Below are 27,082 nucleotides of genomic sequence, written 5' to 3'. Positions count from 1 at the left end.
TTGACGGATCTGATCCTTTTGTTTCTTTCTTTCTTTTGATTTGACGATTTGACGGATTGGAGTATACCGTGCTCTTGACTTCCACACATATGTTTTCAGCATTTATTCAGTCGTGAAAGTGGGTGGTGGACAAAGAAGGGGCGTTGTGAATGCCTTTAGCAAAGTGCTAGGCAGATTATCTAGGATGAGGTCCACCTAACCTTTGGAGTAAGGAAGGAAAAGTTGATACTAAGCAGGGATATTAATTGTAGGACGAGCAATGAATCTATGTACATTGAATATTGTTGAAACTAGCCAGCGTTTCGGAGGGGGAGGAGGTTCTCGCTCTAGTCGCTTCGCTTCCTATCCCGCTCAAAGAATTGCAATCTTAGACCTTCTACTATCTCTCTCTCTCAACATTATCGCCTATCCGCGTACCCAACTAACTATGTGATCTCAGAATCACAAATACAAGATTACTCCCAGCACCAGCGCGGCGATCCAGGCCGCTGCACTGTTGACTCCCGCCCTCTCGGCACCACCATTCGTCGTGGGCTTGGCGGTGGCGGTCGCACTAGGGCTGCTGTTGATTTCATCGTCAGCATGGATTCCTCAACAGCTACAACAACAGTTACAACAACAACAACGACGACGACAACAAATAGCAAGAGCAAGATGCAACGCAACACCTACCCTGATCCCTTAGGCGTACTGCCGGACGACGTAGTCGCCGTCCCGGATCCGGTCCCTGTCGACATGGTCGAGTTTCCCATGACCATCTTCATGACGAAATCGGCGGCCTGCGTCCCAAAGTTCTGCACGTACGCCAGGTGCACGGGGACGCTGTTTCCCGAGTCACAGAAGCGGTCGTCGGCGTTGCAGTAGGCCTTGGTCATGGGCTCCAGATTCTTGCACGCGGCGGTGTCGGGCCGGGGGAAGATGCCTGCCTTGGTGGCGTTGCCGACGTCCTGGGGGAAGTTCGGCATGTGTGATGGGTCGCCCATCTGAATGACTGCTACGACTAGATGAAAAAGAAGAAGAAGAAGGAAACGTATTAGTTGACGTTTGATGCCGCGGGACGGGACAGAGAGGGAATGTGCCGGGGGAGGGTTCACTCACTGTTCTTCTGGTACTTCTCCGCGATTGGCTTCGTCGTGTTGAAGTTCGCCTGGCTCGTGCCGCACAGGACGTCGCCCACGACCTGCGCGCCCTGCGAGTAGCCCATCAGCGCGATCTTGGTGTCGGGGCACCGCGCCGTGTACTCCTCGATCAGCTTCGTCATGGCGGCGACGCCGGAGGCTTCGCTGGCCTGGTAGTCGGTCAGGGTCGCGGGGTAGACGACGGCCTCCGAGTCGGAGCCCGACATGGCGTTCTGCACCTTGGTCGCTACGGCGCCGATGATGCCCTGGCCGGGCATCTCGGTCGAGGCGCGCGCGACGATCATGTGGACGCTTGTGGCGCACGCGGTCGTGTTGGATGCCTGTCTGCGGCCGAGGGCGGAGGCGGACGCCAGCTGAGCCAGGAAGCCGCCGGCGACGACGGAAAGGAATGTTGAGGAGCGCATATTTCTATTTCTATTTTTGTTTTAGTTTTTTGTTTTTTGTTTTTCGGAAAAGAGGAATTAATTTAGACCAGCTGTATTAAAGAGGGACGTGTTTAGATATGAAAGGGGTGGGTGAGAATTTCCATCGAGGAAGAAACGAAAATAAAAAGAGAGTTAGGGGGGATTTTTTTCTCTCTAGAGAAGAAAGAAAGCGGGCTCTGGGGTTTACTTGTACAACAGCATATGGATTGGGGTTTTTTACCCCCCTTTTCCTTTTCCTTTTCCTCGCAAGGTAAGGCAAGGCAAGGTAAGGCAAGGCAAGGTGTGATGTGATGTGATGATATGATACGAAACGGGACCAGAATCAGATGAATCAACGGGCGTCCGGCTTTCTGCACCAGACCGATCAATTGAAGCATCTGATTGTCGTCTCGTCTCGTCTCGTCTCTCGTTTCACCCATTGGGCCATGCGATCTCGCTAAGCGAGCTTTGTTTACTTTACTTACCTACGCCGCGCCCGGATTTATCTCCTCCTAAGCCCCCCTCCCCCCCGCCTCCTTTTTTTTTTGCAGGCTGACTCAATGACTAGCCAATCGCGGACGGGGTCGGATTGGATGCCAAAAGAAAAAAATTCCTTCGTGGCCTGCGAATACTGACTGGATGGATGGATGTGCGAGGGTGTGTGTGTGTGTGTGTGTGGATGGAACGGATATGAAACGCGGTTCTAAGCCACCCGTGGTTCGAATTTCGCCTTCCTTCCTTCCTTTCTTCCTCCCTTCCGAAGCCCTTTTCATGGACTAGTTTCTCGGGGCGAGCTACCTGTTCGAGCTGCTCGGGCGAGAGAGAGAGAGAGAGAGAGAGAGGGGTGCTAGAGCTGGGATTTTACAGATGCCAATCGCATTCTATCGCTTGCTAAGCAGCTACGGTACTGTTGTTGTTGTTGTTGATGATGATGATGAGGTGCTCGGTTGTGGATTTGGTGGGGTTTTTTTTTATTTATGGCTGGAAGAAAAGAGATGTGATGTGATGTGAATGAAAGAATAGATGGATGAACGAATGGATGAGGGATCCTTGGGTATTTTGCGACTGAGTGAGTGAGTGAGTGGTATTGTATTTCCAGGTCCCTAGGTTTAGCGAATTGATATTGTTGTACCTATCTTGCTGATGCTGATGCGGCAAAGTGTGGAATTGGAGCCGGAATATCGATCCCAGATGTCTTATTGTTCTCTGACAGAGAGGGAGTCGCTGGATTTATTAGTAGGATAAAATAAGTAGGTGATTGTTCGTACAAGATTGGCTAAAATTAGGGGTTGCGCTCCAGCTTTGATGTCTACGGAGCAGGCCAAGCGGGCTCTGAAGCGTTGTCACTCTCTGTCCCAACCAAGAGGCATAACATAGGCTTAATTAAAGGCTTACGAGCAACTTGATATTGTCCTGATCGGAAGAAAAGAAATAAAAACATACAAATTGAGGGAGGTTGATAATACAAAAGTGAACAAATATCAGACATACTTACTTGTGAGCATACAACCCCTTTCGTCGATTCATTGCGTTGCTCCCATAAATTTATGGAACACAATAAATGCAATATTGCAAGATATTGATGGACACACTCAGTGCGCCATCCCCCAAAATTTTATCGCATCAAGGGCCCCTTTCGTCGCCCGCGTATTACATATCCCGAGGGGTGGATTTCGAATCCGAGCGTTGAAATCGCGTTTGGTCCACCAGATCTCAAAGTCAGAAATTGGATTATAGGATCGGATTACATAGGTACTGCCCCCATACAAACTGCACCGAGGTTTTAACCCCAGTTTTGACAGGACTTTTAGCTCCCCCAAGCCCGAAGCTTTTCCTTACGGCATTTCAACTCCCTACTCCCTTTTTCTTCCCCCACTTTTCCTCCCTGTTTTAAATTCTGGTTTTTAAAATCCTCCAAGTCTCGAGCCTCGTCATCCGGAATCTTCAGCGCTGTCACAACTTGAATGCGCTGCATCACGCAAATGCTCCCCCCCCCCCCCGTGACTGAAACCGAGGCTTTGAAAACCTGGCGGCCAAGGCCATCGCAAAGATTTTATTTACATTCTCGGAAATCCAGACTTTCAAAACCCTGATTTTACAACCTCGGGTTTGTTTTGTGGTCTAGACTTTAGAATCCCTGGGCGACCACAGACATTCTGGAATCACGATGCTAAAGAGAAATTCCCATTGCAGATGAGCTATTAGGCAGAGAGCATCTATTGTGCAGCCGGATTTGGTAACAGATTGTGACATTTTTAATATTGGAGAAGTATCTGATATCAACCAGACGGAATTGGAAAAGTGCGGGAAAATCTAAATTCTCGAATGGCGGCGGGACGCGGATCCTTCAAAGCGAATTGCCTGTATTAGAGCACGGAGTATTTCTCCTTCTATTTTCCTTGTAAATAATATCTGTCTTCATTGTGTGAATTTGCTGAGAATGGTTTCTTGGTAAGATATATATGTATGTGTGTGTATGTATTGGGAAAGTACTTGGTTACTAGCGTACTTCTTTGAAGACGAAAATAATAAAGGGGACTACTAGTGGGAGTTGACCTCACAGGGAAGGACCCCAAAATTTATGAGGTAAACTCCCATCATAATTAGATAGATAAAACCAATATCGAAGAGGAGGCCTGGAATGTTTATCACAGGTGGGTTTGCAGCGGCCCCACTCAACTTTTGGACTCCATGAATAGAAACTTGATTGTCTAGACGATATATATCTCGGTGGAGGAAAGTGACAAAGATGTGACTCGAGTCTTATTACTTACCAGGGAATTGTGGCAGTAAGTATGTATACATTAGATCGGCCATCGATAGGTATGGTCACCAACCTAAATCTTTCTTCGGGCTCCCCTCCCCACCTTCGACGGAGATGCTTCCAATGACTCTAACAACTCCAATGGTTCCTCGTATATCGTATATCTGATTACCACCAATTTTTTGCTCCAGCAATCTCAATCACAGTACCTCGTCCAAGCAAACGCAATGGGTCTCGTCAGTTTGCTACTCGGCCCTCTGCTCGCGCATCCACTGTTCGCAGTCCTCGCGATCTCTACCGCCTTCCTCGTCTCCCGCACAGTATACCGAATGACCCTTCACCCGCTTGCGCACATTCCTGGGCCTCTCCTCTGGAAAACCACGTCTCTATTCCTGCATTACCACGCATATATCGGAGACGAGGCGACCGTCATCCACCAAGCCCACCTTCAATATGGGTCTCTAGTCCGAGTGTCTCCCAACGAAGTCGATATCAGCGATGCCGATGCCATAGGTCCAATATACGTCTCGAGAGGCGGGTTCTTGAAGGCGCCATGCTACGCGAACTTCGATATCGATGGACACCCTACAATCTTCTCGGGCCTCGATCCGACCCACAGGGCTACCAGAGCCAAAGCTGTGGTGCCCATGTTCTCTACCAAGAGCATTCGAGAGAATGAAGCTGCATTGTACGGGTGTGTGGATCTGATGGTTGAGAGAATGCAGGCAGAGGCCGGCACTGGAAGGCCGGTAAATGTGCTGAATCTGTCGAGGAGTCTGGCAGTTGACATTGTATCAACCCATCTCCTCAATGAAAATTACAACGGAATCTCTGAGAGGGGGAGGACGTTGTCGATTTCTGCCTTTGTGGATACGTTTGTTGCTGTTGGTAGGTTCTTTTATCTGCCTACTACGGTATTCACGTGGCTAGAGTGGGCTGCTGAGAAAGCCTTCTCGGACGAGCACACGAGTGCTTCAATGCAGGTCGTGGAAAAGTTCGTGGATCAACTTGTTGAGTCGACGCCGAAAGGCGCCCAAAACTTTCCGGGTCGGTTGATTACTTTGGGAATCGAGATATCCGAGGTCAAAGCTCAATGTAAAGACTTGCTCTTTGCTGGAACTGATTCCACCGGCATGAATCTTGCCACCATTTGCCGGAATCTTGCCTTGAATCAAGACAAGTATGTCCATATAGTAGCTAGCACTCGACAATATGAAATCTCTTTGTTGACATTCAATGCAGATTCGAGATCCTTCGCGAAGAAGTACTCGCGAATGTCAATGCTGGAGAGAAGAAGCAAGACATCCAAGCCCTCCCCTACCTCAGCGGAGTCATCAGAGAGGGACTGAGACTCAGCATGACAAACCCAACTCGTCTTCCCCACATTGTTCCACCTGGTGGTTGGACATTCAAGGGCACTCGATTCCCGGCTGGATCTCACGTCGGCTGCTCATCAATGGAGCTTCACCTCGATCCTGAGGCCTACCCCAATCCTCACAGCTTCCTGCCGGAGAGGTGGCTGCCGGAAAATATGACAGCTGCAGCGGAGAGATCCTTCTTTGCGTTTGGTGCTGGGGCTTGGGCGTGTATCGCAAGGAATCTGGCGACGATTGAGCTTTACATGGCAGCCGAAAGGTTAGCAGAGAAGAATGTTCTGGCCGGAGCGAAAGCCTGCCAGGACAAGGTGGAGATCTACGAGTGGTTCAATTCAAGTGTGAAGGGCGAGAAGATCGAGTTGATCTGGGAGAAGGCCAGTGCCTAGACGGTACTTCGGACTGGAGCATTGGAGTACCAGCAAGCAGAGGAGGACGACTCTCTATGATGTATGAAATCCATGGATGATGGTAGAATACGCTTTTGCAACGACTGTTCCCAGCAAGTGCCGCGCAATCGCGATTGCGGAAGCCACGGGCTAGCACCTGGCAGGAAATATCGATGCAGCCTAAAATCTGAAATTACCTGTTCTCGGATAGAGCTGGGCAGCCCTCAGCCAACCGCACAGCCCTGAATACGATTGACTCGACGAGTCAAGTTGAATCCCGCCTAGATACATAGTAGGTATTCGGGGAGCCTCGCTTGAAACTCGAAAGGCAGCTAGCCAGCTTTTGAATATTGACGTGAAAAGGGTAGAGTCAATCTTCGAAACGAGAAGTCTTGCCGCGGATGATTTTGAAGAGCCAGTATTCCAAAAGTCCCTTGGAATAGCATTCTTTATGGGAGTAGAGATTTTAGTGTTAACATGGGAAGGCTCCATTTATCTCTTCAAAGGATCCCAGAATTTGAAGGCACTGTTGTTGGCTTTTGCTACATAGAACGCTTACACTTTCTGTCGTTCTTCACCCCTGTTCCTCATTGCTTTCATCTACCAAGGTGACCGTCAAGCTATCAAGAACTACGCTTGTCGATCGTGCCTTTTCAATAAGTCTTTCAGCTCTCTTCTTTGAATGACAGTCGCGTGAGCACTTCCTGTTTGTTCTCTCTATCCCAAATTTACCTCTTTACCAAACTTTCTTCGAGTATTCCGATCAAGTATCTGCATAACACACTTCTAAGAATCGGCAATGATGTTCAGCCGTGTAGGGGGGAGAAGTCACGGCGCTCGCTCGCTTAGGAAAAAGGGGAGTGGGGGTGGCCTTGGAACAAAACGTCAAGAAGAAATGGACTAGAACAGAAGAGATACCCGAGAAATATATTCGGCGAGGACGATGATGAAGATTTTTGTCTTTTGAGTGAGAATTAGATGGAGCAAAGAGTATCTCTAGAATTCCAGTTGTATAGAAATGCAGATCGTAAGGCCATAAGGCAGCAACCGATTTTTGGTGGGGGAGCTTATCTTAGCGCCCTGCCCTAGAAATCATTTTTGAAAATGAGAAAATTCCTCGGGTCGACGATTCAATCGCCACAACCTCAATTCCACAATTCTAATTCCACAAAATGCCGAAAGCCACAACACCAGCACCAAAACCGCGCCAAGAGCGGCGGCATAATCCCCTCGACGTGGATCTCACAGCGACCGGAACCCTAAAGATCAAGGGCGAGAAGCGCAAATCCAGACACCAGGATGAGGGCGATCAGTTCGTGGACTCGAAAGCGTCGCGGAAGATCTTGCGGATGGGACAGGAGCTTGCGGATGAGGACACAGAGGAGAATTCTGTGCAACCGGCAAACACGGCATTTGACTTTGAGTCGAGGTTAGAGGAGGAGGAAGAGGAGGAGCCGACACAGGACTATGAGGAGTGGGGAGATGAGGATGTCGAGGAGATTGAATTGGCGCCGGGTGACCTGGAAACGTTCAACAAGTTCTTTCCCACGGAGGAGGACCCTTTGTTGAAGCAGGGCTGGCCGGGGGTAGACGATAGTGTGAAGGACGAAGGACCTGGGACGAACTTGGCCGATCTGATCTTGGAAAAGATCGCTATGCACGAGGGAGCAGGAGGCGGCAACGGTGGTGGCAATTCTGGAGCGCCGGGACCGATAGAAGAAGATTTTGAGATTCCGCCAAAGGTCGTCGAGGTCTACACAAAGTATGCATCCCGTGGTTCCTCTAAGAAGATTTACTGACTAGTGGGCAGAGTTGGTCTTCTACTATCGCGGTACAAGTCTGGAAAGTTACCGAAACCATTCAAGATTCTGCCAACGGTACCTCGCTGGGAAGATATCATTGAGATTACCAGACCTGAAGCATGGACCCCAAATGCAATCTACGAAGCTACCAAAATCTTTGTGTCTAGCACACCGGCCACCGCCCAACGATTCTTCGAGATGGTGGTCCTGGAACGGGTACGAGAGGACATTCACGAGACCAAGAAGCTGAACGTGCATCTTTTCAACGCATTGAAGAAAGGGCTGTACAAACCCGCGGCCTGGTTCAAGGGTTTCCTGTTCCCGCTCGTTGGAAGTGGTACCTGCACACTGCGCGAAGCCCAGATTATTTCTGCTGTCTTGGTTCGCGTCTCTGTGCCTGTGCTCCACTCTGCGGCTGCGATCAAGGGTCTCTGTGACATCGCCGCCCAGGAGTCTTCGGCGGGTACGGAAGGAGGGGGTGCGACGAACATTTTCATCAAGGCTATGTTGGAGAAGAAATATGCCTTGCCGTTCCAGGTTATCGATGCACTTGTATTCCACTTTTTGCGATTCCGGACCGTCGACACGTTGAGCGGCGAGGCCATGACTAGTATTTCTGGACCTGGATCCAAGGACACGAAATTGCCGGTCATATGGCATCAGTGCTTGTTGGCGTTTGCTCAGCGATACAGGAACGATATCACCGAGGACCAGAGAGAGGCTTTGCTTGATCTGTTGCTCACCAAGGGCCACTCCAAGATTGGGCCAGAGGTTAGGAGGGAGCTGTTGGAGGGTAGAGGGAGAGGTGTTCCACTGGAGCCCGAGCCGATGTCTTTTGACAATGACGATACCATGCAGACAGACTAAGGCTGTGCCATACTTCCAATAGACACTCGAATTAAAATTTACCAGAGTTGATTATCGATAATGAGCGCCTTGGTGAGAGGCACCGGGAGACGAAAATTGCAATAGGCAGCTGAGTCCATGACCACTTTTTCTTGAACTTTTCCCCAAACAAAAGCCAGAATCCCCTCTGGCAAGTGCCTATGGATAATCAAAGTCAGCAGAGATATCAAAAGTGGCACGACCCACGATTCTTGCAAACAGAACCTCCCAGCCTAGCGTAGCAGCTTCTTGGGAGTAGGGAGACGTGGGAAAAGAACAGAGGATGCGCCTACTCTTGAACTAGGGACATTGGAGGAGTGGCACAGGAAGTACATACTGTTTGGGACTCGAGAGTTTCATCATCAAACGGGTTGGTCTCCTCCTTGTATTTCTCGCGCACCCGAGAAAACGCTGCACATTCTAATGATTGTAAGCTGATCAGATAGTAGCTTTTGTCTCTGCATGGATTGTATTACTCAACTGTGGACATTGTTGTCCGTTGGCGCTAGGGCTGGTTTTCCTCTTTCGTGTTTTGATCTCTGTTTGCTATTTCATCCCTCATAGGGATGGCTATGTGAGAATGGCGGCTGCTGCTTGTCTGCTACTTGGTCTTGAGAATGGTCGTGACTCACTCGTTATCTTGGTGCTGTTAATTATTGAGATTGGGGGGGTGGGGCTGCGAGATGTAAGTTATAATATTCTATTTTTCTGATTGTCTGAGAGTAGCTGTTGACTTGAAATATTGGTTGGATTTCGTATTGGGAGAAGATCAGGATCAGAAAGAAGACAGAGGACTGAACGTGAAGCAGGTCAGCAAAGGCTCGGTTCCTGCCTATCTGAGACGTCGCCTTTCGAGCCCTCTCACGAAGCGACCATTTTTCTCTTTCAATTGACAGTGTTTGGGATATTTCAATATCCTGAGTATGATTGCGGCGCTACTCACGTTCCTGTTTCCCAGTCGCATCTGGGCCCAGAGAACTTGGTGCTTTCAAATACATTGGAGCAAAGGAACTGCTTGACCTCTTCATTTTCGGCGGCAGTCTCTTGGATTGTTTAAGTATGTATTATGCTATCTGTTACCTAAGCACGCTTTTCGTCTGCTGAGTGAGTGAAAAAAGGGGAAAGGGTTGACGCCGTCCCTCTTGGAAAGCGCTAGGAGCTTAAGTTTTGGTTTACGGACGAGCGCGCTTCTCCCTGGCGAGCTCGAGGGGGATCCCGAATCTCGCGCGCTCGAGAAAGTGGTTTCCTTCTTCAAATATAACAGACAACAACGCTTCACAACCTCGCCGAGATCTCCAGCGGCACAACAGGTACAGGCCTCTGCTCATACTTCGGCGCCTCAACTTTCTCCTCCCAGCCCATAGCCTTCACAGCCCTCCACCAGCTCGCCACCGCCCTCTCCGCATGCTCCCGCGGCACGTCTGGGCTCTCCCCGACTAGACTCCTATTGAACATTTCCATGGAAAGCCAGCCCTTGTAGCCCAAACCACCTCTCTCCGGCTCGTCACAGATCGCGCTCAACACATCCAACACCGGCAAGTACCCCCCTCTATCCTCTTCACACAGAAACAACCTGCAGTTCCGGCTCCAGCTCATCCTCGGCATCTGGCCCGCAACGTGGAAAGCATGCGTCTCGGACATCGGCTCGCGCAGCCTCTCCGCGTCGACGACCTGGACGTAGAAGATCTTCCGGACGTCGATCGTCGCCACCATCTTCCGCATGCTCTCCCGGAACCGGACGTCGGCGTCGGGGTTCTTGCCATCCGGCGCACACGGATCCGCGTACTCCTTCCCGGCGATGTTGAACGTGTCGAGACACAGCCCGAAGTTCTCCCGGTCGACGGCCTGCACGACCGCCCACGCCTTCTCCCACGTGTCGTTGAAGGTCCCCCAGCACAGGTTCTCGTAGGCGAACCGGAGCGGGGGGTTCTGGCGCGCGCCGAGATCGGCAATCTCTCTCAGGTCGGCTGCGACGGCGTCGAGGTCGCCGGTGAAGCCCTCGGTCATGTAGGTGCATGGGATCTGGATGATGTCGGTGTCGAGGATGTGGGCGATTTCGAACCACAGGTGTAGCTCTTCTCGCTTGGCGGCTTTGGCGATCGGGCAGAGGATGCCTTCGCAGTTGCTGAAGGGCCCGATGCCGATGATCTCGAGGTGGAGAGAGGAGCACTGGGCGCGGATCTGGTGGGCGGCGAGGATCTGGTTGGAGGGCGTGGCGCCGCCCGGGAAGGAGTCCGCTAGGTAGAGGAGGTCTTCGAAGAAGATCTCTAGGCCGGGTAGCTGGGATGCGGATGCTGCTTCGAGTTTGGGGGTGAGGGCGTGGGCCCAGGCTCGCTGTGGGCGAGGTGTTAGCGAGGGGAAAGTAGTGATGAACGGAGGAGGGAAAGGGGACGTACGCCGAGGGCCATGCTGCAGATGGCTGGTTTGAAGGACATCTTGACTTCTATGGCCTGGAATTGACAGGTCCAAAGACGACGAGAGAAGTTCGATATCTCAAGCGGCAGCAGCTAGCTCAAGAACGGATGATAGAGGACTCGCAAGCGTCAGAGACGGTATCTGATATACAGGTCTGACTTGACCCACGCTCTCGAATGGATTAATCAGAAGCACAGGATGGAAGACTTGAACCTGGAAGGAGAGGAGAGGAGACTGAGAGTATAAAGCCATCGCCACACAATTTATCATCAATCAGATCAATCAGATCAAGTCAAATCATCCTTCTCTCTCTCCTCCAATCCCGAGCCAAGGCTCCCCGGTCCAAAACCTGGCAAGGGCTTTACGAGACTGGTCATCCACGGACTTGTTCTTGTTGTTGTTGTTATTGATGCTGATCGCGTAGAAAGTCTTTTCCGGAGGACGCTAGGGGCTAAATAATGAGCCGACGATTCTGAAGTGGGGGCGTTCGGCGTAGTTCCGCCCGGGACCAACGTGTCGTCCGCGCTGCTTCTCGCCTAACTTTCTGTGGACGTCGGGGAGGATGAGGGGAGAAGGACAGGAGGAGAGAAGGAGGGCTTATGCCGTTGAAGCTGGAGCCGGTTTGGTGTTCCGTCTCATTACCCTAGGCGCGCATGAGTTGCCAGTCTGGTCTTTTTCTCTTTTTCAATGGCTGCTGCATGATAGCAGTGGCAATGGGTGTTATGCTGTATATCTTGGAGCTCTGATATGATTTATTCTACGATTTTTCGGGTGTCAGATAGTAAGCTGAATTGGCGAAGATGCAATCAATGTTGGACTCGCGAGATGAAGACATTTAAGCGAGTCATTCCTCGGGGAGAGCAGCAGAACCCGTATTACCCAGCCTTCAACCAGAGACGTAGACGAGGACATTATGTGGGTTGTCATTATTCGCGTCGTAGTCTGCGTTCTACATTCCTGTTCCATGATAGAGATATATACAGCTTCACATCCACATCCTCATCCTCATATACCACGCCGTACGCCGTGCAGATATACCCATAATACCCCTTTAATCATCAAATGAGAATAATGCCACCCGCCAGGCGCCGTCTAGGCTGCTTCAACATGCCCAACACTTTCCTTGATCTCTTCCTTCTCGACGTTGAAAGCGCTCCTCTCAACCTCGTGTCTGAACACCTCCTCGTCGTTCCTGACCTCGTTGATGACAATCGCGTGCGCCTTTCTCGGCGTCAACTCCTTCGAGAACAAGCGATCCATCGACTCCAGAGGGACCCCCCTGGTCTCGGGAAGCAGGAACCACACAAACACGATACTGCACATCATCAAGCTGGCGAAGAAGAAGTACACCCCGTAGCGCATGGCAGTGAACATCTGCGCGGTGAAGCGCGCCACGAGGAAGTTGAACAGCCAGTTCGAGGCGGCGGCGAAGGCCTGGCCCAGGGTGCGCACGTGCTGGGGGAACATCTCCGAGTTGTAGACCCAGGGCGTGCCGTTCCAGGAGGGCGTGTAGAAGACGGTCCAGAGGTAGAAGAAGGCCATGGCCGAGATGCCGCCCGAGGACAACTTCCCGTCCGCGGTGGGGTTGTTGGCCGGGTCGGCGATCTTAATGTATGCGCCTACGTAGTAGAGACATATGGCTCCGCCGAAAGCACCAACCATGAGGAGTTTTCGCCGGCCCAGGTTGTCGATGAGGAAGAGCAGCCAGACGATCGTCACCACGGCCTTCACGACACCGAAGACGCCGGTGGTCAGCAGCGAGGTGTTGGTACCGGTGACGCCGATGGACTTGAAGACGGTTGGCGAGTAGTAGTTGATGGCGTTGATCCCGGAAGTGTTTTGCCAGAAGAACAGCGAGCAGCCTAGGAAGAAGCGGTACGCAACTTTACGGTCCTTGCCGAGGGTTTTGAAAGGCTGCCAGAACCCGAGGCCGACGGTGCTTTGTTGATGTTCGATGGCGGCGTCAATAGCAGATACTTCCTCGAGCATGTACATGTCGTCTGCGGGAAGCTTTCGCAGCCAGCACAGGTTCTTGAGGCCTTGGCTACGCTTGTTGCGGGTCATGAGCCATCTCGGTGACTCCTTGATGAAGAAAAGTCCGATAAACATGAGGCCGGCTGGAATAAGCTGAATCGCAAAGGGAATGATCCACTGCTTGTGGTTCGCGGGGAGAGTGACTGAAACTCCGTACTGAAGATAAGTTAGTTACGGAGGGTTTCCCAGGGGATGTGTGGTGTCTTGCATTAATCCAGAATCCGACGACCCCTCCAATCTGCCACCCCATCTCGTACAGACCTACCAACCTCCCACGGATCGCAGGGGGCGATAGCTCCGAGATGTAGATGGGAGTCAGGTTAGAAGCACCGCCGACGCCGATCCCAGCGAGCACCCGTCCACCATAGATGAGTCCCAGTCCACGACTTCGATTGGCGCCCAGCATGAGACCTGCTCCAACGACAAAGACACCAGCGAAGATCTGGAGACCCTTCCTGCGTCCTAGGTAGTGGCCAGCAGCATATGCGAAGAATGCTCCAAAGAAAGCACCGGCCTGGTAGAGCGAAACGATGTTCTCGGAGATGAGATTCGCCTCGTGCGTGGTGTACTGGGCCCAGTTGAACTCTTCTTTGAAGGAGTCCAAGGCGATAGTTCCACCGATAAAGGCACTGTCATATCCGATCATGACGGCGCAGAAAGCAGCTCTGGAATAGTCAGACTTCATTCAGATCTGGGGATTATGAGAACTTTACACTGCTGCGCACGAATAGACACGGAAATTGTAGACACATGATGGCGTTGGCCGATCTGTGACAGTTAGAAGTGCTGAAAGCCGAGGAGAACGACATACCCTCAACTAGAGAAAGGAAACCCATCTTTGACCAGCGAGGACGAGGGTTTCGGATTTCTTCAGATTCCTGTCCTCGCAATCTGTCGGAAAGTTTGGAAGTGGAGAGTCGTGAACTCAATGGAATCTTCTTGCTACGTAAGAATGAAGCTCAGACCACAATCCTTCTTGTCACTCGCCAGCCTGCCAAGAAATAACGATGGTAAACAAATACAGTAGTAGACGAGATGGAGAGAGAGTGCAGCTCGTAACGGCAGACGGCAGGCCTCCTTATTATAGTGGCTCTTTACCAGACCAGCACGGTGGATCGCGACCCTCTTCGTGACCTCGTCAGCAGTCCTCGGGTCGGTGCATTTTGAGTCTGTTGAAGGTTTAATAAACTGGAGAACCGGAGATCAGGGACCAGCACGTCCCCTTGAAGTCGCCAATCAACTCAAGTTGCAGGCCACCCACTTGCGTTCATGGTGGAGGCGAGACCTGGGGACGGTGAGCTATCTACCAGGGAGAACTCTCTTCCCCTCGCCTTGAAACGGGATTTCCCACAAATCTGGCTAGGTACCGGTATGTAGCGGTCAGAATTGGGGAACATGTATGGCCGCGCCATTTCGGATTAGCGAGGAGCATACGAAGCGGCGACGACAACAAAAACAGAAACAGACACAACAACAACAACAACAGCAGCAACAACAACAAAAACAACAACATACCCATATTCTTCCCTACAAGCTTCTTCTCTCTGCAGGATCCCCCTTTCAATTCCAGAATCAAGCTCCGTCAACGGCTTGATGAAGGCAAAGGCCGACGTCTTCCCGCGTCAGCGTCTGCATGCAGCTTCAGTCTGGGGTTGACTCCACGTCTCACAAACCATGTTTCCCCGCACTGCCAGACTCGAAACCAATGAGCGGCAGGATGAGGAGACGGGTGAAGACTTAAGAGGATCCTGCACGTCATCTGACGTCTATCAGATAGTAGTAGGTACTCCGTTGACACTTGAATATCAAAAGTGCAGGCCTGTATTCCTTGCAGTCCGAAACTATCCAGTCTTTCTTGTACGTTTAAAAAGCCATTCCAACAGTCAGTGCGATGCCTATTGATCCTGCGGGGTTCTTGGTAACACTGGCTCGTATCGAGGTGGAACTGGGTTTTGCCGCTTAACTTGTTGACTTGGTTTGTGCGCCACACGCCAGAGGGCGAGGACTACATCCAGTTTCCTTCCTGCTTACCGATCCAGCTCTCTCCGGACCATCTTTAAACATGTAAAGGTCAGATAGATCCCGTTCTGAAATGTCGTAAATCATATACCTCTCCGCTCATCATGTCTCAACACTTAGGAAACCATGAGCCTCCTCCAGACACGGACCCGTACACACCTCCCCCAGCACCTTCAATATCACATCTCGACAGGGTCGCTTACCTCTTCGGCTATCCTATCGCCCACTCCCTTTCTCCTCTTTTACACTCCACGGTCTATTCGGGTCTCAACCTCAACTACGAGTATATACTTTACGAGTCCAAGTCTATAGAATCATGTGAGAATCTTTTTACATATACATCTCCACTTTAAGCAACACTCTTTTCAAGAATCCAATTTATTGTCCGCTTCTTATGAACTTTCATCCCGTCAAGCCATTCTCATCCCAGCAGTCACTAACCCGGCCTCCTAACAGGTCTCGCCTTAACCACGCACCCTAAATTCTACGGCGCCGCCGTCACCATGCCCCACAAGGTAGCCATAATCCCGTTTCTGGATGTCCTCACCCCCGAAGCCGAAGCAATCGGCGCCGTGAACACCATCTTCCTGAGCACCGCGCCGCCGGGCATCCACGGGCGCCGGCTCCTCTGCGGCACCAACACCGACTGCATCGGCATCCGGGAAGCCATCCTGCAGAACACCCCGCCGTCTGTCTCCTCCGCCATGCGGGGCCAGCCGGGTATGGTCGTCGGCGGCGGGGGCACGTGTCGCGCGGCCGTCTACGCCCTGAAGCGCTTCCTCGGCTGCAGCGACGTCTACCTCGTCAACCGCGACCCGGTCGAGATCCGGGACGTGATCGACTACTGCACCGCCAAGGGCTTCGGCTCGGGTCTCAGGGAGGTCGCCTCCGTGGCCGAAGCTCGTGCCCTGCCCGGCCCGCGCGTCGTCGTCTCGGCGATACCGGATTTGGCGCCCCGGAGCGAGGCCGAGCTGAGGACGAGGGCCGTGGTGGAGTTCATGCTGGGGAAGCAGCTGGCGGGCGGGAAGGGGTGCTTGCTGGACATGTGCTACCATCCGAATCCCGATACGGCGATTAGTAGGCTGGCGGGAGAGAGCGGGTGGCGTGTTATCGGGGGCGTGGAGGCCATGATTTGGCAAGGGCTGGAGCAGGATAAGATTTGGTTGAGGAGGAGGGTTAGTACGTTGCCTGTTGAGGAGGTTAAGAGGGTCTTTGCGAGTAAGGAGCCGAAGGAGAAGGCGAGGCTTTGATAGGACGTTGCTGGGTGCGGTTTGTGTGGAGGGAAGCAGAAGCGAGCACGAGGCTTACGCAAGTGGATGAGTGGAGGTTAATGTAACCTTGGAACTCGATGATAACCATTGGAGCGGAGCAGGTTTGCGGTGCATACAATCGGAGTGTTATGGCGTTGAAGGTGTATTTTGCTTCTCGATTATCGAGTGTATGTATATACAGAGTTTCAGCATTAGAGTGTCCTCTACTTCGGATGTCTTCGCACCCGTATGCCTCTTCATCTGAATATACACCAGCCTTCTTGACCTACGCTCCTGGCCTCGAGTAATCCAGCACATCGACTCTCTTCCACACTTCCCTTACGACCCTCTCCTGAGCTTGCCTCCCCGTCTCTCCCTCCCCATCACCCGCCGGCCGAACTGCTAAATATAGCCGACTGCCTAGTCGTACCTCTTCAATAGGGTCCGTTTCGGGATTTGGTGGTGGATTGGCGGTTGTGATGAGGCCCCCTGCTTCGCGGAGGATGCAGATTCCGGCTGCAACGTCCCTGTGAATGATTTAGCAAGTGGGTTTTGAGGACATGCATGTGCTTGTGTATTCCTTGAGTACGTCTTGGTATGCACCGAGATGAAGAAGGATTTGCCAGTAGTACGGAAATTTACTGGGAGACGCAGAGCCTAGTATGTAGTAGTAGAAGGGTGGATGCGCAGAAAGAGGCCGATTGGGAGCCAGTGTGACAAGGGGCTTCTTGGTACGGAACGAAAGACGGAAAAGAGTTTATGAGGTGGGACGTACCATTCCCAGCATCCGCCTTCCCACCAGATGTCAAATGCGCCAGAGGCTACGTATGCTAGATCTAAAGCTGCACTAGATTCCCATGCATTAGTCAAGGATCGCTTACTCGCTTACTCGCTTACGTCGAGCTTCTCTTCGAGGAATGAACGTCTGTAGCTCCTATACGACATTATAAATATAAAACTCACCTCCCCAAGCTCCTAACTCCATGCACCATTCCTCCTTTTCCACCTCGTCCGCCAATCTCAGCAGCCATATTCATAAAGCTGCCGATTTTTCGCCGCATGTTACCGCCCTCGATATCTCGTCTGTTAATCTCCATTAGCATACCTCATTCATGCATTCTTTACAGCCTGTTTTCCCTACACTCTCAGAAGAGAGTTAATGTTTCTTTTTTAAAAACGATATCTGGAGCACAAACCTATCTTTCCCCCACTCACAGCTGAAAATACAGCCCTTTGGTGCCTCTCTCCCGAAAACCAGCTTCGGGTTATTCACATACGGCAACGCTCTCCTCTTCTTCCCCTCACACGCATCGTCCTGCCACGCTCCATGGCCCACAAGTGCCGAGTACGTAGTATCGAGCATAGGCTGATAGATAACGCCAACAGCGGGAATCCCGTTGATGCAGAACGCGATAGAGACGCAGAACATGGGGAAGAGATGCGTGTAGTTTACTGTACCATCAAGGGGATCGACAATCCATGTTGGGTCAGAGGTGACGAGGAAGTCTTTGGATGAGCCAGAGGAGTAGGTTTCTTCGCCGATGAATCTGCTGGTTGTTTAGTGTTTTAAATTCTTGCTTGAATGGGGAACTGTCTGAGATGGGAGTGGGAGCTAAGTGAGGTCCCAACAAGAACCCCCATCCCACCGTGAAGACACCAAGCAAACACCTACTTGTGATCCGGATACTTCCCCATTATCTCATCCTTCACAAAAGCCTCGACATCTAGCCCTCCACGTGATCAGCCATCAGATCTGCATTCCGCCCTTCCGTTCTTCCTCTCTCCTAGACCAAACAGGCACAAACATACCTAAATCGGTCTGCGTAACAATATCCACGGCATTCATCTTCTCCTCCACCTTCCCATTCACCCTCCCACTCTCAGCACCGCATCTCTTCTCGACACTCTCTAGCAAGATCTGGCCAGATCGCCGACTGAGATGGAGCGCAAAGGCGTAGATCTCTTGAAGCTCCGATTCTGTTAGCGTGAGCGACGATGTCATGGTAGAGGTGTTAGTGGCCAGGTGCTGAAGTGGAGATTGCTGACGGAGGACTGAGGAGGAATAAATGAAATTGTTGATTGTTGAATGTTGAATGTTGGTTGTTGTTGGGTCCGGAAGTTCTGGGATTGCTCGAAGTGAAGTGGGGTATGTACTGATAAGGGGGAAAGTTTGTTTCTGAGAGGCGGATATTCGCGTCTGTTCGTATCATGAAACCTAGACGAGCAGCCGATTCATGTATTGATTGAAACGGCTATCACGAGATTGCATTGTTCGAAACCGTCAGTCATTGACCTCGTCAGGAAAATAGAGATTTTCTTGATGCTATCAAAAATCGGCAGTCTCCAGCCATGTTCACTCAAGCCGTACTCGCCTCATACCGATGGTAATTATTCCTAACCTCAAGCTGCATCCTCCGTCTCGGCGCTCTCCTTCCCGTCATTAGCTCAAACTGCGCAGACGCCTGCTCGGGCAATACCTCTAATCCATCAACTATAACCCAGGCTTTTTTCGTCTCCTCCCTTACCCTTCGTATTTGTTTTAGCAGCGGGGTGTCGAGAGGTAGGTACGCTAACTACACATTGGAACATTAGCTTCTATTTATGGTAGTGTCTAAGAGCCTGTTTTTTTATACCTCAACTACGACACCACCTGTCGGGCTTCTCAGCCATTGCATCGGCATTTCGAAATTTGCTGGCGCGCTGGTCCCAACTTGTCGAGCTGGAACGCAGGATATGATTATGGTCGGTTGTCTGACATCTGCCGGCCAGTCCTCAAGCGGAGAATTCAGCACACGTACCATTTCACCATCACTGCTGAGTCCTGACGCCCAAGAATTGAAATGGCGAGCAACGCTCTCGGCGTGCCCACGGGTCCGATTGTAAATAAAGATCTTGCGGCATCCAAGCTGGATCATGGCGTAAACTGCTGCTCGAGCCATGCCACCTGCGCCGATAACCAGACCAGCGGTTTTCGAAGGCTGGATCACGTTTCGCGGTGAGAGATTGCGACGAACACTGTTCATGATGCCAATGTAATCGGTATTGTCGCCGTAGTAAGCGATGATAGGACCAGCTTTGCCTCGCTGATTCGCATGTCGCAAAAGGGCCTGGGTACCTCCATCGAGAGGTGTATGGTTGGACAGTACTCGCAGTGGCAATAGCGTATTCACGGCTCCTATTGCTTTTGCGTGGTAGCTTTTTGCGGCCACTCGAGACAAAATTTCGACTTTGAATGGTTGGGTGATAGCTGCGCCTCCGAAGTTTGTATCTTGACACAGCTGTTGGATATCCTCAAGCGAAGTGACTTGAAGTGACTGGAAATCGTTGGACATCCCACATTCTTGATAAGCTGCACTGTGCATAGCAGGCGACAGACTGTAAAAGACGCTAATTCCAAAATGGTAGTAGTGCATGGGGTCGTTGATACGCGATTGGTAGCGGGCTTGCATAGCTTCTGCTGCCGTTGGAAGGAATTGTCGAATCTGGCTCCTGCTCACAGTCGATTGCATGACTGGATGGGTGACCGGCGTGAAGATCCGATTGGCGACCAAGGAAGGTCGACCATATTCTCCAATATTGTATGCAATCAGAGGAAGATGGTCGGAGATTGACTCGATTTTGTTGACAAAGTCCCGAACCGTGTCGTTGTCCTTTGCGTTTGATGTTGTCCGAACAAATCGGACGATGTCGCAGCCCAGAGACTTGGCCCTCTGATACTGTATCATTTTCGATTCGTCGTCCCAGCCCCAGGAGTTATCTTCTCGATACATGTGGTATCCGATGATTTTCGTCCTGCCGGATGCCCGAACGATGTCGGAGAAGCGGTCAGAAGAGTACTTCAAGTCTACCACAATATACTCGACTCCGAGCCGCAAGCCGTACTCCATCAACAAGAAATATGCATTCTCCTGCTCTTGAAACGAGAGACCCGCACCCTCAAAAGCATAGTCCTCCACTTGGAAGATGATAGGAACTCCAAGGCTCCTTCTGATAGTGGACACCTGCTTCCCAATGAGCTTTTGAAGATCAGGTGACCAGGAGTCGATCTTTAGCTGAACTGCGTCCGCGCCAGCTTCCAGGTCCGTCAAGTTCAGGTCGGGTATGACTGACAGCCGAAGCGATAGGGCGTACGTATAAGACCTGAACTCGGCTGGGAGGGCTGCAATCGAGAAAGGACTTTCCAGGCCGCTGCGGGCAATACCTTGACCCGTCAGGAAGTCCAAATACATTGAAAAGTCTTCCTTGGCGTATTTCAGTCTGGATGAGATTTTCGCGAGTCCGTTTTCAGGGGGCGCATCGCTTCCATCGGAGCTGGAATCGTCATGAAGGTTGAAGAACTCGAAGTTCGAGCATTTACGGTGCGCCAAATCCGCATTCTCCAGACGCGCTGCCTCTTCCTCCCCAAGTCTGAGCAACGACTTTATTCTCTGACTCTCTCTGGTGACATATATGACTGGATTTGTTTTGCAGTACTCATAAAGCGCCTTTTGAGCAGCCCCCGAGAGACTTCCCATTCCGCATTCGATAACGCAACCGGTCCTGTGGTTGTCTAGCATGCGTTTCAGCACTTCTACATTTTTTCGATAGAACTCGAGACTTCCATGTTGTTGCATGAAGACAGCCCTGTTTTAGTTAGCTTGCTTCTCTTGCAGTGTCCAAAATAGATCGTGGGCAATGCCATTTGAACAATGGGCCGGATAGAGGAAAGAAGTTCAAGTGCAACCCATGGGACATAGGTATGCTCCTGTACCAATCCTTCGATTGCCCCAAAAAGAGACTGGACAATGGAGCATCTCGGGTGAATAATCCGGCAAGAAGATGAATCCGCACCTAGAAACGCCTGTGACTGCTTGAAAATAGTGATCCTCGGTTATGAGTCTCCTCCCTAAGTGTGTAGCCCCTATAAATCCCAGGGTCCTCTTCCCCGAGCCCCTAGATCCGATCAATACGATAGAAGCATTGAGCTGGAAGTCTCGGATGTTTGGCCGAGGCTGTCTAGCAGCGGCACTTTCGAGGTATGCCAATGGTGCTTCCAGCTGGGTTACGATCGACATATCGCCTTCTCGTCGTCTCGTCTTCTCGTCTTCTCGTCTTCTCGTCTTCTCGTCTCAGCGACAACGTACTTTTTCAATTCGATATCACGTGATGCGGTATAGACCAGAACCAGGGCAAAGTCAATCCGGGATCTATCTGCTTTGCTCTGCAGCAGCGAACGGGCGGACGACACACTGGACAGAACAGGAGGAGGGTATCTGGAGACAGTTTTTCTTTGCATCAGTAGTCAAAGGGAGAGGAGTGTGGTGAGTGGATCGAAGTCGTTTTGTCTGTCTACCTGTCTGATGGTGCTACGGATAAGGATTTAAGCGCTCGTATAATACTACAGACCCTCTAATTGGTCGACCTGAATTTCCTCAGTCCTACCCCAGATTTTGCCCTCGTCGAGCCTCGATTTTGTGGTCGCAGAGTTTCCCCACGAAAAAATTCAGCCGGCGGAGTTGCGCCTCCAGCCTCCAGGTCGTGACTGTGCATCGGTCAATTAATCAGATACCCATCGATCACTCAGCAGCCTCGACCCCAGACCCCAGAGCAAGGAACGACTGCGAACAGCTTCTGTATGAGCGATCCCCGAAAGCTTTGTCCCATGGGCTACGAGACTCGACAGCACGACAGGAATATTGGTGGGAATGGCGCAGCTGGGGCCGGATCATGGAGGACCAGATGATAAGACTGGCATAGACGGTGGAGAGCTACAAAAAAAATTAAAGGGTGGTCCCCGGAAGAGGGTCTCGCAGGCTTGCGACAGGTGCAGGAGTCGAAAAGATAAATGCGATGGGAAGAAGCCGGTGAGACAGCCTCTCAGTCTCAACGCTGCAATCCAATATGGACAACGGTTGATGATGGATGCTATGGCTCCGGAGCTCTAAAGCAACAGACCGGACGTCGCGATAAGACAGTGGCACATTAACTCTGGCAGAGTTTACGTTTGGACGAGAACTCCTGCAGGACCGTGTATGCTAATCGGAAGGATATACAGACCTGTTCAACCTGCACTGCGAACGGCCGCGAATGTTCCTACGACGCCAATGTGAAAAAGAGGGGTCTGCCAGAAGGATATGTTCGAGGGCTGGAGAAGTTATGGGGACTTGCAATACGAGATGTCGATGAGGTGGAGGATAATATGCTGTCAGCTCTGTCGGGCAACGAAGAGAGTAGGACTATCCTTTCCATCCGTCAAATCATCCTGTTGAAATCCGTTTATCTCAACATGGTCGAAGTTTCCTAGGCTTTCTAAATAGTGCCACAAATCCTGGGATGTCAAGCGCGAAATGGATATCCCAACCTGCAACGAATACCAAGTTCAAGCCGATGTTGCGGCTAGTTATAGTTTTGAATTTAACAGAGTTCTTTCAGCGATTCGTATCGCTTAGAACATCAATATATCGCCTTGGTCTGGATATAATTACTGACATGCTTAGGCGCTGAAAGTCCCTTGAGTATCTGGAATGACGAGACGAACTCAGAGACTTTGGTAGAGCTGTGGCGAAAATCTACCATCTCCAGAGAGCTGGAGAGGTTGCTATCGTCCCAGGAGCCTTCGGAAATAAAACGCAAGCGAACGAACACCGAGACCAAAGATTTAGCTGAGAAGGGAGGGATCCAGCAGCCATCAATAGATGTAGCTCAGCCCAGCAAAGAAGCCGATATTTCGACTTCGAGTTGGTCCGATCGAACTCAGGATGTTCGAGCGCTCAGCGATTTTCAAACATCCCCATCGGCTGTCGACGTGAGTTACTGCGATCCTCATTCGGACAATGGGACATGCATGTTGACAGCAAACTTTAGAACATCAGTCTGCTCAAAGAGCCTAAAGAATACGAATCGATTCTTAGCCCTTCTGTGGGACATGTGTCCAGTGGGACCCCGGTTGCTGCTGTTGGTTTACCTGAGCTACCTTCAGAAACATGGCATTTGCTCGATGTATACTTCTCTTACACGCATCCCTGGCTGCCAATAATAGAGAAGCATGACTTACTGCGAACATCCTACCAGTACTCGCAGAACCGTTCCAAGTAAGTTGGACCTGGACCAAGCGCCATCTCGATTTCCGATATTGGTCTTGACATTTAGCTGACCCTGGGGAAGTAATTCTGGCTCTTCTGGCTCTGGCGACAACGCAGTCCTCTGGGCGGCAATCGCATATGCAAAGTTTCAGCACCGAGCCATCAACAATATACCACGGGCTCTTGGAGCTGTAGGAGAAATGGTCTGGACTGCAGAAAGGATGTATAGCCACGCCAGGGCTCTGGTTCCAAATGAGGAGGTGACGTTGGAGCTGGGTAAGTTCAGCCGTTTATCTCGTTAAAATTTCCGAAATCAAAGAAGCATATTTACTCCTCTAGTTGTCTTCTTCGCTTCAGACACACTGTCCGACCTTTCAGGGGTCTCGTTGTTGTAATTCAAAATGCGACATGTCTTCTCATTCTATCATACACTACAGGATATTTATATTAATATCTATGTAGGCCACGTACAAGCTCTACTTATCCTCACACTTGCGAATCTGGGCATGGGTCATTTCAGTCGAGCTTGGCTGTTAGTAGGACAAGCTGTTCGAGCAGCGATTGATCTACGCCTGGATCGGCCGCCGGACCCAAAGTCACGCTCGAGATCTAGACACATTTTCCTTGGCTGTTTTGCCCTGGAGACACTCATAGCAGCCCGACTAGGTCGCCGGCCGCACCTGAGGTCCGAAGATGTCGAAATTGTAGGTCTTCTAGAAGAGGATGGTCTCGAAGAATGGGATCCATGGATAGACTGCCTTACAGTACGGAGGAGATCTTCAGGGAACTTGCGCACCCCTGCGTCGATATTGAGCACCTTCAACAGACTAATCCAGGTTCTCAAAATTCTCAACGAAGCGTCATGTTTGCCAGTGGCTTCCAACGCCTTGCAGTTGAGTACCACTCTATTGCAAAAGTTACATATCTGGAGCCAAACCCAATCACCCCCTCTGTCTTTCGACTCAGCTGCAAGAGGCAGCGATCAAGCTCTATCTCTGCTTCCTCATCAGTACCACCTACATAATGTCTATTTCACTACACTAGCGATGTCGCAGCTGCTGTCTCATCGTCATGGCAAAGAGGCAGTCAATCTCGAGCCATGCACTCGATCAGCTCAGCAAGCCGTTGATCTCATGAGTCAACACTCGGACATGTTCGGGCTTCTCATTGTCCCGCCTATCTACGAGTATTTTGTCAAAAATGCCTACGATATAGTCCATGCGGTACACAGCAGTATAGAAAGCACCCATATCGTCCTCAACGATTGGAGACGAAATCTGGACCGTTGTGTAGATGACATGGAGCTCGCCTGGCCTGTTTTCGAGTCATTCAAGTCCTCAACCGCATATCGGTCTACGTCACAGGCTCCCAGGAGGAAAAGCCAGGTGGCATTCGATCTTATCAATGGCATGGACTGGGACGCAGATACGTCGAATTCTGGTAGAACTCCTCTGGGCATGGCAAGCTACGATGCTTTTGACCCTTTCAGTACCCAGAACTCTCGCGAACAGGTCGAGCAACTGAGGCCAAGAGGAGCAAACCAAATCAGGACAACCGGCCACCCATCGTTAGGCCAATCCTCCGGGCATGGGCTCCCTCAAAATCCTCGTAACATTTACGAAGATTTGCATGCCACTATTGGCTCCGCCAAACGACACCCATCTAACAGGCAAAATACAGCTCCCAAGCCGCCTACACCGCAGATGGTAGCGCAAGAGTCTTTCAATATAGCACCGCCTACTAATCCCCAACAGCACCGGTCTTTGACTATGAGTTCTACCGACGCCGAGGCCGATCCCGTATTCCATGAATTGATGCGACTCGATGCAACTGAGTGGTATGTGGCGCCTTTTCAAAAGTCCTTGCATTACGTGGCACCCAGTTTTTTTCCAGGCTCGGTCAATTCAAATCCCTGGACTCTTGCCTCTCATTAGTTCATATAAAGTGTCAGCATATCTAGATGTCCAGATCACTAACCTTCACCCAGGGCCGGTAACTGGGATCAAAGTCTGATGAATCTCGGCTTCACAGACACCGACAACATGAACCAAGACTTCTACGCCTTCTGCCAAGAGCCAGACCCTTTGCACCAAAATGCTGTTCTCCAGCAGCTTGTTGCGAATTCGAATGCTGAGACGAACGACATCTTCGATGGTACCGGATCAGCATTTCTTGGGGGTTCTTTGGGGATGGGCGGGTTCGCTGTAGGTGATGAGAATGAGGGCATTGAAGCGGGTCAGATATTGCAGGCGTTGAGTGCTGCTGAGGACCAGAGGGGCGGTGGATAGACTTGGCGTCTTTAATGTCAACGCATCGCTGTTCTACAACAATGAGGCCTCACTTCACTGAAGATGCACCGCTTCTTTCTCTGCTACGTCTCATCTGATGAGCATTTGGATCATCGTTATACAGACCCATCACTCCCGGTAGGGGCTGGGACAGATACCCGTTTCCCTCTCTTACTACTCTTCGCGTACCTACAAGACCCAAATTACTCTTGACCACTTTTCGGTATATTCATTTCATTACGAAGCATTGTCCACAAGACTACAAGGCCCTCTGACATTCGAATCCGCTTCTTGGTTTACTCTTCAATCTTGCTCTCTAAGGACATTGAAGGTCGTAGCCCCAGTCGATCCCCTCCCATCTCTCCCTAGAACTCACTGCCCACCTTTCGAATCTTTTCTTTCAGCCACGGCCAATACACCAACCAGCCTAGGCTCCACACCTCGTCCAAGCCACGAGAAACCAGGCTCCAAGCTCCAGCCATCGGGGACAGAGAGCTCAGAAGTAGAGAGATATTCCGAAAAGCTAAAGAAAGCTGATGGACATCCAACAGTGATTGTCGGAATGGAGGGAGGGCTTCGCAATAGATGGGAAAGTTTATTAAGCCGAGGTGGTGCAATGATGGGTGGTAATTCTGGTGTGCCATTCCAGGAAAGAACGCGAGTCGCCCTATGCACAAGGCCAGCTCCTTTTCAGAGTCTGCTACTTCGTACGGCACCTGGGATGGGCGAGTTCTTCAATACGATGGATCAGGTCGATGGCGTTGGTGACATCTTCCAATTGATTGATACATCATATCAGATGAGCTATTTAGCTTCACATCACGAGTGATAGGTTTTATTTCTGAGGACTTTCTCTAGTCTACGAGCCAGCTAAATACGAAAAGTACTAGCTTTGATACAGTAAAATGTATTTATATTGGTATATCCTAGGATTGAGAGAAACAGCTCACGATCTCGCCTTCCCCAGCTTCGTCTCGATCGCCTCACACACGGCAGTCGTCATCTCTACCGTCGTAGCCGATCCTCCAAGATCTCTCGTCATGACCCCCTTCTCGCAAACGCCTCAACTATATTCAAATGGCTCTCTGCAGCCTCTTTCTCGCCAAGCCAGGCCAACAACCCACAGACCGTCCAGAAGGTAGCAACGGGGTTCGCAATGCCCATTCCCGTAATGTCAAATGCAGAACGGTGGATAGGTTCAAACATGGACGGGTTCGCGCGAGCTGGGTCAAGGTTGCTGGTTGGTCCTGCCAGGGCAG

At 51.0% G+C, this 27,082-nt stretch overlaps 9 protein-coding genes across 9 annotated transcripts; 4 read left to right on the top strand and 5 right to left on the bottom strand.

Moving 5' to 3' along the window:
- Positions 1-441: 441 nt before the first annotated feature.
- Positions 442-1,423, bottom strand: L3040_006162 (uncharacterized protein; the record flags this gene model as incomplete). The annotated part of the gene is made up of 3 exons (XM_007288398.2): positions 442-562; positions 673-1,000; positions 1,099-1,423. The coding sequence occupies 3 exons, from the start codon at positions 1,421-1,423 to the stop codon at positions 442-444; spliced, it is 774 nt and encodes a 257-aa protein (XP_007288460.2).
- A 3,111-nt stretch (positions 1,424-4,534) lies between these two features.
- L3040_006161 (uncharacterized protein) lies at positions 4,535-6,069 on the top strand (the record flags this gene model as incomplete). Its single annotated transcript, XM_007288399.2, has 2 exons — positions 4,535-5,487; positions 5,550-6,069. 2 exons carry the CDS (start codon positions 4,535-4,537, stop codon positions 6,067-6,069), a joined length of 1,473 nt encoding a protein of 490 aa, XP_007288461.2.
- Positions 6,070-7,241: 1,172 nt separating this feature from the next.
- Positions 7,242-8,738, top strand: L3040_006160 (uncharacterized protein; the record flags this gene model as incomplete). Its single annotated transcript, XM_007288400.2, has 2 exons — positions 7,242-7,831; positions 7,880-8,738. The coding sequence occupies 2 exons, from the start codon at positions 7,242-7,244 to the stop codon at positions 8,736-8,738; spliced, it is 1,449 nt and encodes a 482-aa protein (XP_007288462.2).
- A 1,293-nt stretch (positions 8,739-10,031) lies between these two features.
- Positions 10,032-11,191, bottom strand: L3040_006159 (uncharacterized protein; the record flags this gene model as incomplete). The annotated part of the gene is made up of 2 exons (XM_007288401.2): positions 10,032-11,090; positions 11,153-11,191. 2 exons carry the CDS (start codon positions 11,189-11,191, stop codon positions 10,032-10,034), a joined length of 1,098 nt encoding a protein of 365 aa, XP_007288463.2.
- A 1,072-nt stretch (positions 11,192-12,263) lies between these two features.
- On the bottom strand, positions 12,264-14,041 carry L3040_006158 (uncharacterized protein; the record flags this gene model as incomplete). Its single annotated transcript, XM_066156700.1, has 4 exons — positions 12,264-13,361; positions 13,414-13,870; positions 13,931-13,973; positions 14,017-14,041. 4 exons carry the CDS (start codon positions 14,039-14,041, stop codon positions 12,264-12,266), a joined length of 1,623 nt encoding a protein of 540 aa, XP_066011317.1.
- A 1,287-nt stretch (positions 14,042-15,328) lies between these two features.
- L3040_006157 (uncharacterized protein) lies at positions 15,329-16,474 on the top strand (the record flags this gene model as incomplete). The annotated part of the gene is made up of 2 exons (XM_007288403.2): positions 15,329-15,542; positions 15,681-16,474. 2 exons carry the CDS (start codon positions 15,329-15,331, stop codon positions 16,472-16,474), a joined length of 1,008 nt encoding a protein of 335 aa, XP_007288465.2.
- Positions 16,475-16,760: 286 nt separating this feature from the next.
- Positions 16,761-18,476, bottom strand: L3040_006156 (uncharacterized protein; the record flags this gene model as incomplete). Its single annotated transcript, XM_066156691.1, has 6 exons — positions 16,761-17,001; positions 17,250-17,321; positions 17,438-17,557; positions 17,671-18,024; positions 18,147-18,198; positions 18,284-18,476. The coding sequence occupies 6 exons, from the start codon at positions 18,474-18,476 to the stop codon at positions 16,761-16,763; spliced, it is 1,032 nt and encodes a 343-aa protein (XP_066011316.1).
- Positions 18,477-18,874: 398 nt separating this feature from the next.
- Positions 18,875-21,528, bottom strand: L3040_006155 (uncharacterized protein; the record flags this gene model as incomplete). The annotated part of the gene is made up of 4 exons (XM_066156687.1): positions 18,875-18,904; positions 18,952-19,047; positions 19,108-21,097; positions 21,305-21,528. The coding sequence occupies 4 exons, from the start codon at positions 21,526-21,528 to the stop codon at positions 18,875-18,877; spliced, it is 2,340 nt and encodes a 779-aa protein (XP_066011315.1).
- A 630-nt stretch (positions 21,529-22,158) lies between these two features.
- Positions 22,159-25,823, top strand: L3040_006154 (uncharacterized protein; the record flags this gene model as incomplete). Its single annotated transcript, XM_066156684.1, has 7 exons — positions 22,159-22,317; positions 22,509-22,683; positions 22,951-23,258; positions 23,318-23,544; positions 23,618-23,811; positions 23,998-25,372; positions 25,523-25,823. 7 exons carry the CDS (start codon positions 22,159-22,161, stop codon positions 25,821-25,823), a joined length of 2,739 nt encoding a protein of 912 aa, XP_066011314.1.
- Positions 25,824-27,082: the final 1,259 nt, after the last annotated feature.

The sequence above is a fragment of the Drepanopeziza brunnea genome, assembly GCF_022702325.1.
Source record: "Drepanopeziza brunnea f. sp. 'multigermtubi' strain 214-2 chromosome Unknown ctg10, whole genome shotgun sequence".
NCBI classification, from domain to species: domain Eukaryota; kingdom Fungi; phylum Ascomycota; class Leotiomycetes; order Helotiales; family Drepanopezizaceae; genus Drepanopeziza; species Drepanopeziza brunnea.
The sequence above is the reverse complement of the archived record's forward strand: the minus strand, read 5'-3'. Positions and strand labels throughout refer to the sequence as shown.